The sequence below is a fragment of the Giraffa tippelskirchi genome, chromosome 5 (assembly GCF_054371585.1).
Source record: "Giraffa tippelskirchi isolate mGirTip1 chromosome 5, T2T-mGirTip1v1.2.pri, whole genome shotgun sequence".
NCBI classification, from domain to species: Eukaryota; Metazoa; Chordata; class Mammalia; order Artiodactyla; family Giraffidae; genus Giraffa; species Giraffa tippelskirchi.
In genome coordinates this window covers 57,204,946-57,223,515 of record NC_137279.1, presented here as the reverse complement: position 1 = coordinate 57,223,515, position 18,570 = coordinate 57,204,946, and the positions used below count along the sequence as shown (strand labels likewise).

Here is an 18,570-nt window from a genome sequence, read left to right as displayed (position 1 = left end):
TGAATTATATAGGGAAAAATTCTCAAAGAAGAGTCAATTCAAAACATTTTTAAAATAAGTAGATATACTTACGTTAACTTTTTCCTTAGCATTGGAAAAATTGAGTTGGAGGTGACTCAATAGGTCCAGAATAATTTAGTTCTAGATCACAATGTATTCAAAAGCAAACTGAAACTGAAGTGTTAAGAAAGGTGAAAAAGATATAATCTAAAACTTTAAAAGAAGTCAGTAAGATTTTGAAATAAACTCAAATTTTACTAAGATATTTATGTGGCTTGGGAAAGTAAAAGTAAAGTAGACTTCATGGGCCTTTCTGAACAGTGCATTGTTTCTCTCTATAAGCATTTAACATTCATTTTTTGAGTGTCAAGCACTTTGGTAGGCCCTGGAGATGCAAAAATACCTAAAACAGGGTCCCTGTGCTCCAGGTGCTTGCTTAAGGAAGACCGAAACACACAAAGATAATTATGAAACAATATGATAGGCACTATGATAGACTTATCCCCAAGCAATTAAGAAAGCATTTGGGATAGGACATGAAATCTGGTCTGAGTTGATACTGTTGTTGTTGGTCACCAAGTCCTGTCCAACTCTTTGCAACCCAGAGGACTGTAGCAAGCCAGGCTTCCCTGTCCTTCACCATCTCCCAGAGGTTGCCTGAGTTCATGTACCATTCCTTGGTTCTCTCTCTGTCCTTTTCTGAATACACTGGCTGATACCTTGACAAGTCAATCTGTGGAAAAAATGGCTTGATAATTCCCTTCCTTTGGTATTAGTTAGTCAGCTCAGTCGTGTCCGACTCTTTGTGACCCCATGGACTGCAACACGCCAGGCTTTTCTGTCCATCACCAACTCCTGGAGCTTGCTCAAACTCTGTCCATCGAGTCGGTGATGCCATCCAACCATCTCATCCTCTGTCGTCCCCTTCTCCTCCCGCCTTCAATCTTTCCCAGCATCAGAGTCTTTTCCAATGAGTCAGTTCTTCACATCAGATGGCCAAAGTATTGGAACTTCAGCTTCAGCATCAGTCCTTCCAATGAATATTCCAGACTGATTTCCTTTAGGATGGACTGGTTGGATCTCCTTGCAGTCTAAGGGACTGTCAAGAGTCTTCTCCAACACCACAGTTCAAAATTAGATAGAGATTAATATGGGCTTTCCAGGTGGAGCTAGTGGTAAAGCATCCTCATGTTTATGCAGGAGATGCAGGTTCAATCCCTGGGTCAGGAAGATCCCCTGGAGTAGAAACTGCCAACCCACTCCAATATTCTTGCCTGGAAAACTCCATGGACAGAGGGGCCTGGTGGGCTACAGTCCATGGGTTCACCTGGCATGATTATAGTCCATGTGGACACAACTGAACACACACACACACACAGAGGTTAATACTTACTGAGGAGTTAGCCTGGAAATACAAAATATAAAATAAAATATATTTTATCTTATGAAATAGGTCTTCCCTGATAACTCAGCTGGTAAAGAATCCACCTGCAATGTGGGAGATCTGGGTTCGATCCCTGGGTTGGGAAGATCCCCCGGAGAAGAGAAAGGCTACTCACTCCATAGTCCATGGGTTCACCTGGCATGGCTATAGTCCATGTGGACACGACTGAACACACACACACATACACACACAGAGGTTAATACTTACTGAGGAGTTAGACTGGAAATATAAAATAAAATATATTTTATCTTATGAAATATAAAAATATCCTATTCCCCAGGATAGCTCTTCAAAGGCAACTACTGTAGTTAATCATAATACTTTAGACTTGCTTATTCCTAAGAGGTAAATATAGCAACTAGAAATATTTATGAATCTGATAGTGGCATAAGAGAAAAGCACATTTTTAGGAAAAACAGGCTAAATGGATACATTCTTTATATTGAATGTCTAAAGAACAACCAAACAAGTCATTTTGTCCTTTAAACTATAGGTTTTCTTCATGAATATGCATTTGTATATATGAAAGGAGTAAAAACTGTAGTTCTATATGGTTTGTGTATTCAAACATCATTGAATTTTCAGAAAATGGACTATAAACTTTAATTTAACCTCTATTCCATGTACATCTATGGAACCACTATTGCATAACAGGAACTGTATTAAATAAGTCTTGACTATTTTGATTCAGAGTGTGACAAGGCCAGTCATAAAACAACAAGGGTAATGTTACATTATAGAACCACGTGGATACAACTCATTAAATAAAGGATGTATACATATAGCTGATCCACTTTGTTGTACAGCAGAAACTAACACAATATTGTAAAGCAATTATATTCCAATAATAAAAAATATAGGATGTTAATTTGAATGATTATATACATAAACACACACACACACATATATACATACACTTATGTATATACACATGTATTTTTATATATATACAATTTAGATTATTATTTTAAAGAACTTAAAATGACTACCATTAGTTAGGTTGTATAATGAGTAATCATTCAAATAATCAAATATTTATTAAGTTCATACTTTGTACCTGAAACTGGTTCAAACATTACATATTTGAGTTTGTGTGTGAATGTATGACTTCTAGAGATGGTTAAATATACATATACATAGTTAATGGTTAGAAAACAACATGAATGCCTTAAGGTCTTTCTGTTATTTTTTTCTCCGGTAAAATTATGTCAAATATGTCATGTGTGGCAGAAACTATAGCTCAGTTATTCTTAGTGTATTTAGTTTTCAACCATGAATGGTTCCGAAATTGTTGGCCTGGAGACAAAGGGTCTTTTGTAATCTCCTTAGACAAATTGTACTTCCCTGTGGTTCAGAGGGTAAAGAATCTGCCTGCAATGCAAGAGACCTGGGTTTGATCCCTAGTTTAGGAAGATCCCCTGGAAATGGACTGGCAACCCACTCCAGTATTCTTGGCTGGAGAATCCCATGGACAGAGGAGCGTGGAAGGGTCTCAACAAGTCCAACACTGAGCAACTGAGCTACTGAACGACTAACACTTCTTTCTTTCACTTAGATGAATCTGAAGTCCACCTCTTATGTAGTTTAAAATAGTCAAATTTGTCTGGTGCAACTTTATCTTCCCTTTATTTTATGTGAAAATGAAAGATAAAATCAAAATGATGTGGTTCTGCTTTAGATTCCAGGAATATATAATTCACCGTTCAGAAAAGATCCTGATCCATGGGAGCTGAGGCTCCAGAACGCAAAGCCTCTAACACACCGATGCCCTAAAGTGAAGCGGAAGCACTCCGTCTGCCTCAGCAACTGGCTTGCTTGCACCAGCGCCCGGTCCTTTCCTCGGTCTGGAATTCTGCCCCCTATTGACAGGAAACGCTGTCAGGTATTCATTAATCTTACATAAGAATTGTCCCAGTGATCATATTCTTTCTGTTTTTGTTTTTTTGTTTTTTTTGTTTTTTTTTAGTTATTGTGTTGTTTTTTTGTCTTTGTGAATAGAAAGAAAAATTATTTTTTACTGAATCTAATTTTTTTTTGGCCATGACGTGCATCTTGTGGGATCTTATTCCCTGATCAGGGATTGAACCTGGGCCCTCGGCAGTGATAGCACTGAGTCCTAGCCACTGGACTGCCAGATAATTCCCCCAAATCTAATTTTAGATAATAAAAATGAAGTGCATTTTAAATATATACCAAAGAAATATTCAAATGTTTCCTTGGTGTTGAATTTTATTGTTCTGACTATGAAAATAACACATAGAATTTTGGGCTAGGATGTATCTTTTTTATGTAACAATATTGTGGTAGTGGCATTTGTTATAACCTGTTGTTGCTAGAAAAATCCTGTATATTATCAGCATCTCATCTCGTGATTCTTGTACATGTGTGCGTACCAAGTTGCTTTAGTCGTGGCTGACTCTATGCAACCGGAACCCGCCAAACTCCTCTGTCCATGCGATTCTCCAGGCAAGAACACTGGAGTGGGTTGCTATGCCCTCCACCAGGGGATGTTCCTGACCCAGGAATCAAATCCATGTCTCCTGCCTCTTCTGCATTCCAGGTGGATTCTTTGCTGCTGAGCCACCAGAGAAGCCTAATGGTTCATGTAATCATATACAATTATCAACCTAATTTGGATGGGAGTCACTGAAAAAGTATAACATGGAGAATTAGAGGGGGCTCCAAACAATGCAAAATTCAAGCAAAGACAAAAAAATCTTCACTATGGATTAGGATATAGCAGGATCAATCAGTGACTTTCTAGGGCTAAAGGGTGGAGTGGGGTGAGTTTTGATGACTGTCACTGTCCTGAAAGTCCCAGAGAACAACACTCCTGTTGCTGTTCCCCACCCCCACCCCTATTCAAACTGGACTAGACAACTGCCTCCAGGAAGTATCCACCCAGAAATGGACTGACTTTGATTCATGCAGCCAGGCTTCCAGAACTGCTACCGACTAGCTTCGCACACAGACTTGCCCCTGTGTGGCTATTGCTGTATAACAAGTTACTCCAAAGTCTGATGGCATCAACCAACACACGTTTCTTTTCTCAGTTTCTGTGGTCAGCGTTGCAGGTACAGCTTAGGTGAGTGCCTCTGACTGAAGACCTCTCATGAAGTTGCAGTCAAGGTGTCAGCTGGGGCTGTAATTTCATATCAAAGCTTGGCAGTGGGTGGAAGGAGAAGAGGGTGGGGAGATCCTCTACCAAGGTCACTCACATGGTTGTTGTTTTCCTGTCTCTGTCTCTCCTCACTCAGCCTCTATAGTGCTCCCTTCCCTGGAGGTCACAGGTGGGGCTGGAAGTGCCAGTCTTCTAATCCCTTGGTCTTTCTGGTGACCGGTCTCATCCGGAGGCTGAGAGACTTAGGGGCTCCAGCCTAAGTCATTTTATTAGCATAAACTTAGGTGTAATCTTGCCATGAGCAACAAAAGATACTCCTGTCAATGGGAAATTGCAAAGATTTTAGGAGCTCTATGCCAGGAACCAGGGACAAAGACCAAATATTTCTTACTGTACCACAGTGGTATATATATGAAGATACATGGAAAATATATATACACTTACATAAAGATATACATTCATATATATATGGAATACACATATGTATGGAAGATTGGATTTTATATATGTGTATGTACATATATATGTCTCTTGAGAAACCTGTATGCAGGTCAGGAAGCAACAGTTAGATCTGGACATGGAACAACAGACTGGTTCCAAATAGGAAAAGGAGTACATCAAGGCTGTATATTGTCACCCTGCTTATTTAACTTATACGCAGAGTATATCATGAGAAACGCTGGGCTGGAAGAAGCACAAGCTGGAATCAAGATTGCTGGGAGAAATATCAATAACCTCAGATATGCAGGTGACACCACCCTTATGACAGAAAGTGAAGAGGAACTAAAAAGCTTCTTGATGAAAGTGAAAGAGGAGAGTGAAAAAGTTGGCTTAAAGCTCAACATTCAGAAAACTAAGATCATGGCATCCGGTCCCATCACTTCATGGCAAATAGATGGGGAAACAGTGGAAACAGTGTCAGACTTTATTTTTGGGGACTCCAAAATCACTGCAGATGGTGATTGCAGCCATGAAATTAAAAGACGCGTGTTCCTTGGAAGGAAAGTTATGATCAACCTAGACAGCATATTAAAAAGCAGAGACATTACTTTGTCAACAAAGGTCCATCTAGTCAAGGCTATGGTTTTTCCAGTAGTGATACATGGATGTGAGAGTTGGACTGTGAAGAAAGTTGAGCGCCGCAGAATTGATGCTTTTGAACTGTTGTGTTGGAGAAGACTCTTGAGAGTCCCTTGGACTGCAAGGAGATCCAACCAGTCCATCCTAAAGATCAGCCCTGGGTGTCGTTGGAAGGACTGATGTTGAAGCTGAAACTCCAATACTTTGGCCACCTGATGCGAAGAGCTGACTCATTTGAAAAGACCCTGATGCTGGGAAAGATTGAAGGCAGGAGGAGAAGGGGATGACAGAGGATAAGATGGCTGAATGGCATCACCGACTCGATGGCCATGAGTTTGGGTAAACTCCGGGAGTTGATGATGGACAGGGAGGCCTGGCATGCTGCAATTCATGGGGTTGCAGAGAGTCGGACATGACTGAGTGACTGAACTGAACTGATGTATATACACATATACATATATAGGTGTACACACATGTGCACATAATCATAGAATACATTTATCTAACATACAACAAAATAATTACCCCTGCTAGTAATTTCCTTTCCCTTTCCTTCTTTCCCCATCTCCTTTCTTCTTACCTCTGATTCTCCACCCGCACCCCCATCATATACTCTTTTCCTTCTTTCTCCTATTTTCCTTTCACATTCTTTCTTCATTCATCTTCTCTTCCCACCTTCTGTCTTATCATCTTTGACTTCTTCTTACTCCCTTCCTTCCTTGCTTTTTTTCCCCCCTTCTTTCCTGTCCTGTTTTCACAGGATGGGAAACCAATTTCTTGTACTTAGCTATAATAAAAATGTACATGCATGACTGGGGACATATGAGATTATATATGCTATTGTCCAAATAATAATATTTGCACTCTGATGGTCTGTGAGGTAAATTTCTTAGATGTGTGAGACAATAATAACAAGTTAATTTTTTTTCACTATTATTTTAATCTTTGAGAAAAGTTTATAAATATGACTATAAAGTAATGTGGGTTATTAAAAATATAGAAGAATTTATTTGACTTATGCTGCTAAGTCGCGTCAGTCGTGTCCGACTCTGTGTGACGCCACAGACGGCAGCCCACCAGGCTCTGCCGTCCCTGGGATTCTCGAGGCAAGAATACTGGAGTGGGTTGCCATTTCCTTCTCCAATGCATGAAAGTGAAAAGTGAAATTAAGTCGCTCAGTCGTGTCCAACTCTTAGCGACCCCATCGACTGCAGCCTACCAGGCTCCTCCATCCATGGGGTTTTCCAGGCAAGAGTACTGGAGTGGGGTGCCATTGCCTTCTCTGATTTGACTTATAATCGGACTCATATTCTCAAATATTGGAGAGTTATAGCTAAGAGTCCAAGAAGACTTGCAGGTTGAGGTTGAATCCTGAATGGTCTACACATTCTAGGAATGAGTATTTGAAAATGAGTACAATGAGAGGAGCTGACATTTGAAGTTTTATCTCAAATTCGGGATGCCATCTCACTCCCGGTATGATTAGTACAAGTGATCCCTTGAGGTCTAAAAGAGCCTGTCAACAAAAACACAAGGCAGTAGAAGCCTTGGCACAAGAGAACCTTGACAGTAGCTGCCAAGTTTGCTAACCAGGAAAGGTATTAATTGTCTGAGATATAAACATATGGACCAGGCACCGAAACACCTAGAAAGATGGACATTAGTAAGGACTGTGGTCCTGAAGATTCTAGTGAATGAGAAAAGAAGAGTGGGTCTATTTTTATTCTAAATTTTGCTGCTTAAGTAAAATTTCTCCTCGTTCATTTCCTAATCTTGTTGGAAAGAGCAAGTTCCAGAACAAGTAGTGGAATAGGCCTACAAATGGGTATGTATTGTATTGATACATCAACAAAGGTCAGAAGTCAGGATTTGACCACCAAGAAGACTTTAGCCCTTGTGAACACCAGTTCCTTCAAAGTCATGGCCTTGGCTTTTTGCTTATATATTAGATGCTACCATTGTCCAAAATCTTTTTCAAGCTTCTCTCAAAACTAGGAATAATAAAATAATAATAATTAAGCTAGGATTACAATTTTAGTGTATTGATTATTAATATGTTCTAAGTACAGTGCTGAGTGTTACTTATATTGTCTTGCATTATCTCCAGAGCAATTTTGTGAGATAGTTATTCCATCTCAACATTTGAAGAGAAAGTAATTTGACCCTGAGAGCATAACCAAATATTGTTCAAATCACAGAATTTGTCAAGTGGAGGATTAAAAATCTAAACAATACCCTTATTTGAGTTCTTAATTGTGAACTTGTCATCATGTTACTGTGTCTTTAAAAAGTAAAGTTCCAATAAAAATCCATTAACTACTTTCAAATATAGCAATCCTCCTGTCCAGCTGTGAAAAGTACTAGATGATACTTATTTGCCATTTGTGTTATTTACGGTCCATGACTTTTATGGTAACTGGTTCCTATTATTGGTTTCTATTAATGTAAAACATAAGTGAACATAAATGAGGCGTGAATCATTTCTTTTTATTAGCCCCACAGTCTTCACTCAGTGCATGCAGTAACTCCAGCTGTGTCTTGTTAGTGATAACCTATTTAAAGAAGAGATCTTTAAGGATAAGGGATATTATTAGAAATCTTTGTCCATTTTATATCACTTCCGCACAACAATGGTAGTGAAAACAAAATGTAATTTATTGCACAGCACAATCTTGAGCTGCTTCTGTTTTGTAGTGTGTTTCATATGATACTAACTAGACAACCAGTAGCTTCTAGTAACTACTGTAAGTAACTGCTAATTTAAAGGTGCAATATGCTATAAACCACTTCATACCATTGCAGCTTAAGGACTTTGCTATATATTTGTCCCATTAAATGATAAATCACAAATGTTTTATTTGTGACTAAATAAAATTATTTAAGGGTATTTTAAGAGGATAAATGACCACGTTCCATGCATCTGTGAAGATAATTTCCTTCATTATCCAGGGAAATTATTCATATTTCTGATGCTTCTAAAATTAGATCCAACAGAACAATTATTAAGCAATAAAATTTAGAATTTTATATAAAAACACTTAAAATGATTTAAAATATGGCGCTTCCATATTTGGAGGGAGGCCGCCAAATGTGATTTGGCATTCACCTAAAAACTTTATTTTAATAAAAAAAACTTGACATCCTATTTCTATCTGTTTGAAAGCTGTGCCCAAGAATCGTTCCTAGTATTTTTGCTTACTCAAAAAGGGAGAGAATTCTTTTTAAATTATAAGAAATGGGCTTCTTAAAATTAGAAAACAAAGCAACTTTTATAACTGCAAATTAACTAATTCTTGTATGAAAACTTGTAAGTAGGGGAATTTCTGCCTAATTTCAAACATTTTTAATATAATCACTTGAACTTGTCTGAACATTTCTTGAGGGTGTGATGACCTTACCTCATGTGTTTTCTAATCCAGACAAGATAAAAGTTCTTCTTTAAAAATAATTTAGTAAATAAAATGCTACTTGCTTTTCTTTGTAGATATTCAGTAGGTTTAATCATAAATCATAAAATATTTACATCCTCCTGTCTTGTCAGGGACCATTCCGTGACATCTCGGAAGTATTGGAACAGCGCTACAAGCCTCTGGAACCGACACTGCGAGTGGCAGAACCCATCAATGGGCTAACCGAGGCCAGAGCACAGCTCCAGAAGCAGGAATCTGCGCGAAATGTGAATGACAATATGTAAGTTCTTAGCTTAAAGAAAGTAACTGTACCATATTTGGTCTCTTAAGTTCTTAAAAATATTTTCTATTTGCTAACATTTTATTTGTGTTAAAAGGTAAAACCACCCCTGAGACATCCATTTTTCAATATGCAAGTGTTGGTATTGATGACAATGTTAACTTTATACACACACATATTACGCAAATACATATATATTACTCAGAGGAAAAAAGAAAAGATTGAAAGGCATTTTAAGGGGATAAGTGATCACTTTCCATGTATCTGTGAAGATAATTTCCTTCATTATCCAGTGAAAATATTCATATTTCTGATGCTTCTAAAATCAGACCCAACAGAACAAAAACATTTTTCTTAAAGTGAACTAAATTTTGTTTTGATACATTGATATGAAACTGTCATCTTAATAAGTCAGGTGCATTGTAAATGTTTAGTTTCCTTATATTGAGGAAGATGACTGAGAAAGTTAAAGGGCAATCTAAGAGCATATGCAATTTTAAATTCTTATATTAGCATCATTGATTTGTGTCTCAATTCATACATCTTTCTCCAAAGTACTTCCTGTCACTTCAAGCATTTGTCATCAGTAGTTATATGGAATTTATAAAAAGACAATTTAAAATCTAGAAAAGCTTTTAAAAATTATTATTATTATTCTATAAAGTATCTTGAAATTATCTTTGTAATATCTTATAATAATAGTTTACCATTATATATAATAAATAATAAAAGGCAATTATTATATTATTGTAATTTAAATCATTTTAATTGTTATAACTTAATATAATGTATTATAAATATTACATAAGTTAACTACATAATACATATTGTAGTTACTTATTTATATGATATGTACTAATCATATTACATGTTATATAATAATAATTCCAAAATATATTGCTAAGTATATTTTTATATTGGCATATAAAGAACTAGAATTGCCTCTTATCCAGCACAGTGGATTTTGGATAGTTTTATCAGTCAGAAAGGATATATAATATGATTTATTTTAATCATGCATTTCTGAAGAGACTCTTGAAAACTAAATAATTTTTAATAAACTCATATGAAAGATAAAATTGGCAAGCATCTCAAGTAATTTTCACAAAGTTTTTCATTTTATAGTGATTGCTTGAAGTGAGATATTAGCTGTAGAGCATTCAGCAGATTCTTTCAATAACTGATTATTATCCAACATATAATGAATAAAAAAATAATAAACACTTTTCCCACAATTATTTTGGGGAGGCAGATTTCTTTTAGTAAAGAGAGTATAGAAGATTAATGCTGCTCAGACTCAGCCAAGCAAAATATGCAGTTTAGTGATGAATATCTAGAGTTATATTATTCAGAATTATTTTCTATTTTCAGTGATGCCAAGGTTTATGAAATAACATTAACTTCTCAAACAAATAACTGACCACACATATTGTCGTTTTAGTTGCTAAGTCATGTCCGACTCTTTGTGACGCCATAAACCGTAGCCTGACAGGCTCCTCTGTCCATGGGATTTCCTGGGCAAGAATACTGGAGTGGGTTGCCATTTCCTTCCCCAAGGGATCTTCTAAACCTAGAGATCAGACCGATGTCTCCTGCATCTCCTGCGTTGGCAGGGAGATTCTTTACCACTGAGCCACCTGGGAAACCCAACCATACTGATATTTCTACAGAAATCATTGTATAGCAAACCTATTGAAGTGTCCTTTCTTAGTATTATCCTTGATAAACCTAGAAAGAGCAGATATCAATGTCATCCCCAAAGAGAGATGCTCAACTTGTACTTTTTGTGGAATACTTGTAAACATTTTCAACCTCTGTAGTGTTGCTAACGACCATTTACTCTGAAACTTCCAGATCAGGGACAAACTAAGTTGGAAATATTAAAGAAATTACTTATCAATTTGAAGCTATCATATTTTTAGCAAAAAGCTCAGTAATGGGTTTTAACAACCAGCCTATGAATAATCCACTTTTTCAGAGGAACCTGGACAGAGGAGCCTAGTGGGCTACAGTACATGGGGTTGCAAAGGGTCAGACATGACTGAACACGCAAACTTCAGCTTCAGAGAGCTGAAACTATTGTTTTGTAGCTTCTGTTGAAACCATTTTGGTTTCCACATTCTGCATAACTTAATTGTATCCTGTGAGGCCAAAGAAATGTTAGAAATTTAGGTTTTATGTCTTTAAGATAATAATTCTGTGATAGAAATTAGGCCAAAAGTCTACTTTTATCACAGAGATGCATAGGTTTTTGGTTTTTTTTTTTTTTTTTTATGTAGAGAATCCTTCCCCCCCCCCCCCCGACATTACCAATTTCATCAGTAAGGGTGATGCCTTTGTCATCCAAGGACCTTAACTGGGAAGCCTCTATCCAAACTGGGAAAATGGAACTTTCCATTTCTAATCTTACGGATTCAAAAAGTAGCATTATATCTGAGGACTTGATACATTTAGCTATTTCATTTTCATATCATTGTGAAAATTGCACTGTGGTGAGAGTAGAAAGATGGGCTTTGGGACTAGATCTGTGTGAGCTCAAACCTTGACTCCATTACACAACAGCAGTATATAATCTTGGGGAAGTAACTTGGCCAGTCTGAGGCTCTATTTCCCTGTCTGTAAAATGGGGAGATAAATGTTGAGTATGCCAAGAACACATGAGAGTCTTAATAGAAGGTAATTATCATTATGTTTGCTGTCTACTCCAAGCCTAATAGTTCTGCACCTAAGACATCAAAATATATGCATAGGAAATCACAGGTTGCATAGATAGGCTGGATCTCATCTACTTGCTCTAAGAACCAGAAGTTAAAGAGGACCACAAGCAGAGCTCTTCATTGATCAGTCATAGAAGATTTCTCATTAAGTTTCTAGTTTGCTAGGGCTGCCGTAACAAACTACTATAAACTAGATGGCTTAAACAACAGAAATTTACTGTATCACAGTTCTGGAGGCCAAAGTCCTGGATCCTGTTCTCAACAGGGGTGATTTCTTCTGTCCTAGTCTCTCCCCTTAGCTTCTGGTGATGGCTGGTAATCTTTGGTGGTCCTTGGCTTGTGTCAGTAGAAACAACACCCCAATCTCTGCCACCTTCTTCACATAGATATTGTTCCTATGTATGTGTTTGTCCAAATTTCCCCCTTTTTGTAAGGGCACCAGTCATGCTGAATTAAGGGCCCTCCCAACTCCAGTATGATCTCATGTTAGTTCAGTTCAGTTCAGTCGCTCAGTCATGTCTGACTCTTTGCGACCCATGAACCGCAGCATGCCAGGCACCCCTGTCCATCACCAACTCCCAGAGTCCACCCAAACCAATGTCCATTGAGTCGATGATGCCATCCAACCATCTCATCCTGTGTCGTCCCCTTCTCCTCCTGCCCTCAATCTTTTCCAGCGTCAGGGTCTTTTCAAATGAGTCAGCTCTTCGCATCACGTGGCCAAATTATTGGAGTTTCAGCTTCAACATCAGTCCTTCCAATGAACACCCAGGACTGTTCACCTTTAGGATGGACTGGTTGGATCTCCTTGCAGTCCAAGGGACTCTCAAGAGTCTTCTCCAACACCACAGTTCAAAAGCATCAATTCTTCGGCGCTCAGCTTTCTTTATAGTCCAACTCTCACATCCATGCATGACTACTGGAAAAACCATAGCCTTGACTAAACGGACGTTTGATGACAAAGTAATGTCTCTGCTTTTTAATATGCTGTCTAGGTTGATCATAACTTTCCTTCCAAGGAATAAGCATCTTTTACTTTCATGGTTGCAATTACCATCTGCAGTGATTTTGGAGCCCCAAAAAATAGTCAGCCACTGTTTCCCCATTTATTTCCCATGAAGTGATGGGACCAGATGCCATGATCTTAGTTTTCTGAATGTTGACCTTTAGCCAACTTTTTCACTCTCCTCTTTCACTTTCATCAGAGGATCTTTAGTTCTTCTTCAGTTTCTGCCATAAGAGTGGTGTCATCTGCATATCTGAGGTTATTGATATTTCTCCCAGCAATCTTGATTCCAGCTTGTGTTTCTTCCAGCCCAGCGTTTCTCATGATGTACTCCGCATATAACTTAAATAAGCAGGGTGACAATATACAGCCCTGACATACTCCTTTTCCTATTTGGAACCAGTCTGTTGTTCCATGTCCAGTTCTAACTGTTGCTTCCTGACCTGCATGCAGGTTTTTCAAGAGGCAGGTCAGATGGTCTGGTATTCCCATCTCTTTCAGAATTTTCCACAGTTTATTGTGATCCACACAGTCAAAGGCTTTGGCATAGTCAATAAAACAGAAATAGATGTTTTCTGGAACTCTCTTGCTTTTTTGATGATCCAGAGGATGTTGGCAATTTGATCTCTGATTCCTCTGCCTTTGCTAAAACCAGCTTGAACATCTGGAAGTTCATGGTTCACGTATTGCTGAAGCCTGGCTTGGAGAGTTTTGAGCATTACTTTACTAGCATTTGAGATGAGTGCAATTGTGTGGTAGTTTGAGCATTCTTTGGTATTGCCTTTCTTTGGGATTGGAATGAAAACTAACCTTTTCCAGTCCTGTGGCCACTGCTGAGTTTTCCAAATTTGTTGACATATTGAGTGCAGCACTTTCACAGCATCATCTTTTAGGATTTGAAATAGCTCAATTGGAATTCCATCTCCTCCACTAGCTTCGTTCGTAGTGATGCTTCCTAAGGCCCACTTGACTTCACATGCCAGAATGTCAGGCTCTAGGTGAGTGTGAGTGATCACACCATTGTGATTATCTGGGTCGTGAAGATCTTTTTTGTACAGTTCTTCTGTGTATTCTTGCCACCTTTTCTTAATATCTTCTGCTTCTGTTAGGTCCATACCATTTCTGTCCTTTATTGAGCCCATCTTTGCATGACATGTTCCCTTGCTGTCTCTAATTTTCTTGAAGAGATCTCTAGTCTTTCCCATTCTATTGTTTTCCTCTATTTCTTTGCATTGATTGCTGAGGAAAGCTTTCTTATCTCTCCTTGCTATTCTTTGGAATTCTGCATTCAAATGGATATATCTTTCCTTTTCTCCTTTGCTTTCTGCTTCTCTTCTTTTCACAGCTATTTGTAAGGCCTCCTCCAACAGCCATTTTGCTTTTTTGCATTTCTTTTTCTTGGGGATGGTCTTGATTCATGTCTCCTGTACAATGTCACGAACCTCTGTCCATAGTTCATCAGGCACTCTGTCTATCAGATCTAGTCCCTTAAATCTATTTATCACTTCCACTGTATAGTCATAAGGGATGTGATTTAGGTCATACCTGAATGGTCTAGTGGTTTTTCTCACTTTCTTCAATTTAAGTCTGAATTTGGCAATAAGAAGTTCATGATCTGAGCCACAGTCAGCTCCCGGTCTTGTTTTTGCGGACTGTATAGAGGTTCTCTGTCTTTGGCTGCAAAGAATATAATCGATCTGATTTCGATGTTGACCATCTGCTGATGTCCATGTGTAGAGTCTTCTCTTGTGTTGTTGGAAGAGGGTGTTTGCTATGACCAGTGTGTTCTCTATTAGCCTTTGCCCTGCTTCATTCTGTACTCCAAGGCCAAATTACTCGAGGTGTTTCTTGACTTCCTACTTTTGCATTCCAGTCCCCTATAATGAAAAGGACATCTTGTGGGGGTGTTAGTTCTAGAAAGTCTTGTAGGTCTTCATAGAACCATTCAACTTCATCTTTTTCAGCATTACTGGTCAGGGCACAGACTTGGATTACCGTGATATTGAATGATTTGCCTTGGAAATGAGCACATCTCATTTTACAAAACCCACAAAGACTGTATTTTTCAATTATGGTCACATTCTTTAATATATTCTTTAAAATAAATGTAGAAAGTGGGACAATAATATTGTACATATAGAGTATGGAGGGGTGTTTTTTTGGAAGTCATTTAAAAACTTTATTTGTTCTTATTACTAAACAAACTCTATTTTTCTCATGCCTTCTAGAAGAAAATGATTTTCCTTATTCATGTATCTATTTTTATGAAGCCAAGAAATTAAATAAGCAATTAGTAAATAATTGCTCAGAAACCTTTATGTGAGAAGCTCTCAGCATAAGACATGTAAAGGACTATTTATTGATTCAACAAATATTTGCACGTCAGGAATAGTTCTAGGCTCTCAGAGTAGACCACTGAATTAAATACACCAAGTTTCTACTCTCATGAAACTTCTGTGCTTCTAGCTTTAAACTGAACTGAAAAACCTAATGAAGTTCTAAAGAAGTAAGCACTTGAAAATAGTCAAGCATATGTTAAAGACAGTAAGTGCCATGATATTTTTTTTAATGTAGAATTTACTCTATTCTCTGATAATCTAGGAAGGTGTTCTTCACAGAAAAGGAACTGAATTGGTTCTGTGAAAAGAAATGGTTAAAATTTTGACAGAAAAAAGAAGAGAAAGTAGATAAAAAGTAGGTTGATAGTATGGGACAAATGAGAAGATCAATTTGACAGAAAATCATTTTTTAAAAATTAATTTAATTAGAAGATAATTACTTTACAATATTGTGGTGGTTTTTGCCATACATCGACATGTACACCCACGGCTGATTCATGACAGGAACTCATTTTTTGTGAGAGGCATATAAAGGAAAATTTTGGAAGGCTTTAGGACCAAGGATTTGAGGATTTATTTGTAGATAATGGATAACTATTTAAGGCTTCTGAGCAAGAGGATGTTATGAAAATAATATGAATTTATTGACTGTGAGACAGATGTATTTGAGAAGAAATATGGCGGAGGCAAGGAAACCCACTAGGATAATAGTGCAGTTCTCCTGGTGCGAGGTAGAACTAAGGTGAAGGCAGGATTCAACAGTCAACTATCTCTTTACTTCCTTCTCCTTTCTATACATAATCTCTCTGAGTGATTGCTTCCGTTTGAGAGACTTCAACTATAACCATGTGACCATGGTTTCCACTCTCAGTCTCAAAAATCTTTCTCCTACCTTCCTTATTTTTATTCTCAACTGCCATCTTTGTTTGCATCACCTCCAGATGTCCCAAACTCAGTAGACCCCACGCTGGCCTGCTTCTTCTTGTCTTGAGAGTGTATTGCAGCACCACCTCTCTACCCAAATAGAGACTTGTGAGTTACCTTTTGATCCTTCTCCAGAATTCTATTGGTTCCCAAATCCTGTCTGTTCTACCTTTTATGTATCTCTCAAATCTAGCCCCTCTTTTCCTTTCCATTATTGATTTGATTTAGGAATTGTAATTTCTTCTTTTAAATGCTATAAATCCCATCTGGTCTGCCCATTCAACCACACTAGAGAAGATTCAGCAAGTTATTATTCCCCAAAATGCTGTTTTTGTGGCTTTTTGTTTAAAAAATCAACTCCAGGATAAATCTTAATTCTTTATTGCAAGACTCAAAGCCCTTCAGGATCTGATCTGGGCTTATTTCTCTAGCTAATCTGCCACCACGTTCTCTAAGAAACGTACAGAGCTACTAGGCTGTTACCATTCATGTTTATATCCATGCCCTCTTTTCTTTCCATTAAGGGGTTTCCTACCTCCCTTGGTTTACTAAGTCTGTCCAAATCCACTTAAAAGCATAAGAAAGAATTGTTTATTTACCTTTTTAAAAGTGCAAGGACTTACCTGGTGGTCCAATGGTAAAAATCCACTTTCCGATGAAAGGGGCATGGGTTCGATCCCTGGTCAGGGAACAAACTGCTGAGCCTGTGTGCCACAACTAGAGAGCCCTCGTGAAAGATCCCGCATGCCACAGCAAAGATCCTGCATGCTGCAACTAAAACCCAACGTAGCCAAAAATAATACATAAATAACTATTTTTTTTAAATGATAAAAAGAGTGGAAACAGCAATGACTATTTGATTTAGGGTTTTTCACAGAGCATTTAAAGGATTATTTTCAGATGTAAAATGGGACCATGCAAGTAGCCTATATGAAGTAGGGAAAGAAGTCATTATTATGAGATGGAAGAAATGGAAGGCCACAGCACCAGAGCAGTGTTTAGTTTACCCACTAAGACAGCAGAGGTGGAATGGAGTGATCATGAATCAGGTGATGTAGGCTGATATCAACTTCACTAAAGACTTATGAGCAGTGCTAAGGTCCTATATGTTAATACCTTCTATTAATTTTAAATATCCTGGCTTAATACAGGAGACTGTAATTATGCAGACTACAGCTATATCCAACTTGGAGTAACGTTAGGCATTGCAGTGAAAGTTGGTGCCAGTCTCTGCTCTGGTAGACAGAATATTGACTCCACACAGAGGCCACATCCTAATCCCAGGAACCTGTGAATATGCTACCTTATATAATAAAGGAGACTTTGCGGATGTAATTCAGGATTTAAAGTTGGAGAGATTATCCTGGATTATCCAGAGGGCCCAGTGTCATCACAAAGGTTCTCAAAAGTGGAAGGGGGTGCAGAGTTTTGACTACAAGAAAGATCAGAGTGAGGCAATGTGAGAAGGGCAACTCATCTTTGCTTGTTTTGAAGATGGAGGAAGAGACCACAACCAAGAGATGTTGATGGCCTCTAGAAGCTGGGAAAGGTGAAGATATGGCCTCTCCCCCAGAGCCTCCAGAAGGGATGCAGCCCTCCCATGCCTTGACCTGAGTTTAGTTAGACCCATCCCAGACATCTGGCCTCCAGAGATTTCAGATGATAAATTTATACTCTTAAAGTCACTCAGTCTGTAATGGTAACTTACAGCAGAAATACAAAACTAATACAAGTGTCCTTCAAATCAAGGAGGTAGATTGCTAGATCAGACTTTGGTGTTTAGATTAATTACAAACCTGAGCTAAATTTGAGGGAAATCCTTAGATCCCCAAAGATTCAAGTTTCTTCTGTAGACACTTAGAGGATTAAAAAAAGGTATGACCGTTGCTTGAGTTTTCCTATGAAGAGAAGTTCAAGATTTAATCAAATTGTAAGGATAATATATTTATTGGGCTTTCCTGATGGCTTAGATGGTAAAGAATCTACCTGCATTGCAGGAGAACTGAGTTCGATCCCTGGGTCAGGAAGATCCCCTAGAGAAGGGAATGGCTACTCAATTATTCATCTACCTACCTATCTATCTATCTATCTATCTATCTATCTATCTATATATATATATATATATATATTTTTTTTTTTTTGGCCATATCATGTTAGATCTTAGTTCCTTGACTAGGATTGAACTTAGGCCCTTGACAGTGAAAGCTCGGAGTCCTAACCACTGGACCACCAAGATTCCCAGAATATTA

At 38.0% G+C, this 18,570-nt stretch overlaps 1 protein-coding gene across 16 annotated transcripts in view; it reads left to right on the top strand.

The window, feature by feature from the left end:
• The window catches only part of SPATA17 (spermatogenesis associated 17), a 307,877-nt gene that overhangs the window by 141,503 nt on the left and 147,804 nt on the right, over window positions 1-18,570 (top strand). For all 16 annotated transcript variants that reach the window (XR_014054082.1, XR_014054083.1, XM_081491687.1 and 13 more), the window contains 2 exons: window positions 3,123-3,326; window positions 9,187-9,335. Coding sequence is in view for 14 of the 16 variants with exons in the window: in XM_081491687.1 (XP_081347813.1) it covers window positions 3,123-3,326; window positions 9,187-9,335 (353 nt within the window). In the remaining 2 variants the exon portion in view is untranslated. The remainder of the gene's footprint in view (window positions 1-3,122; window positions 3,327-9,186; window positions 9,336-18,570) is intronic.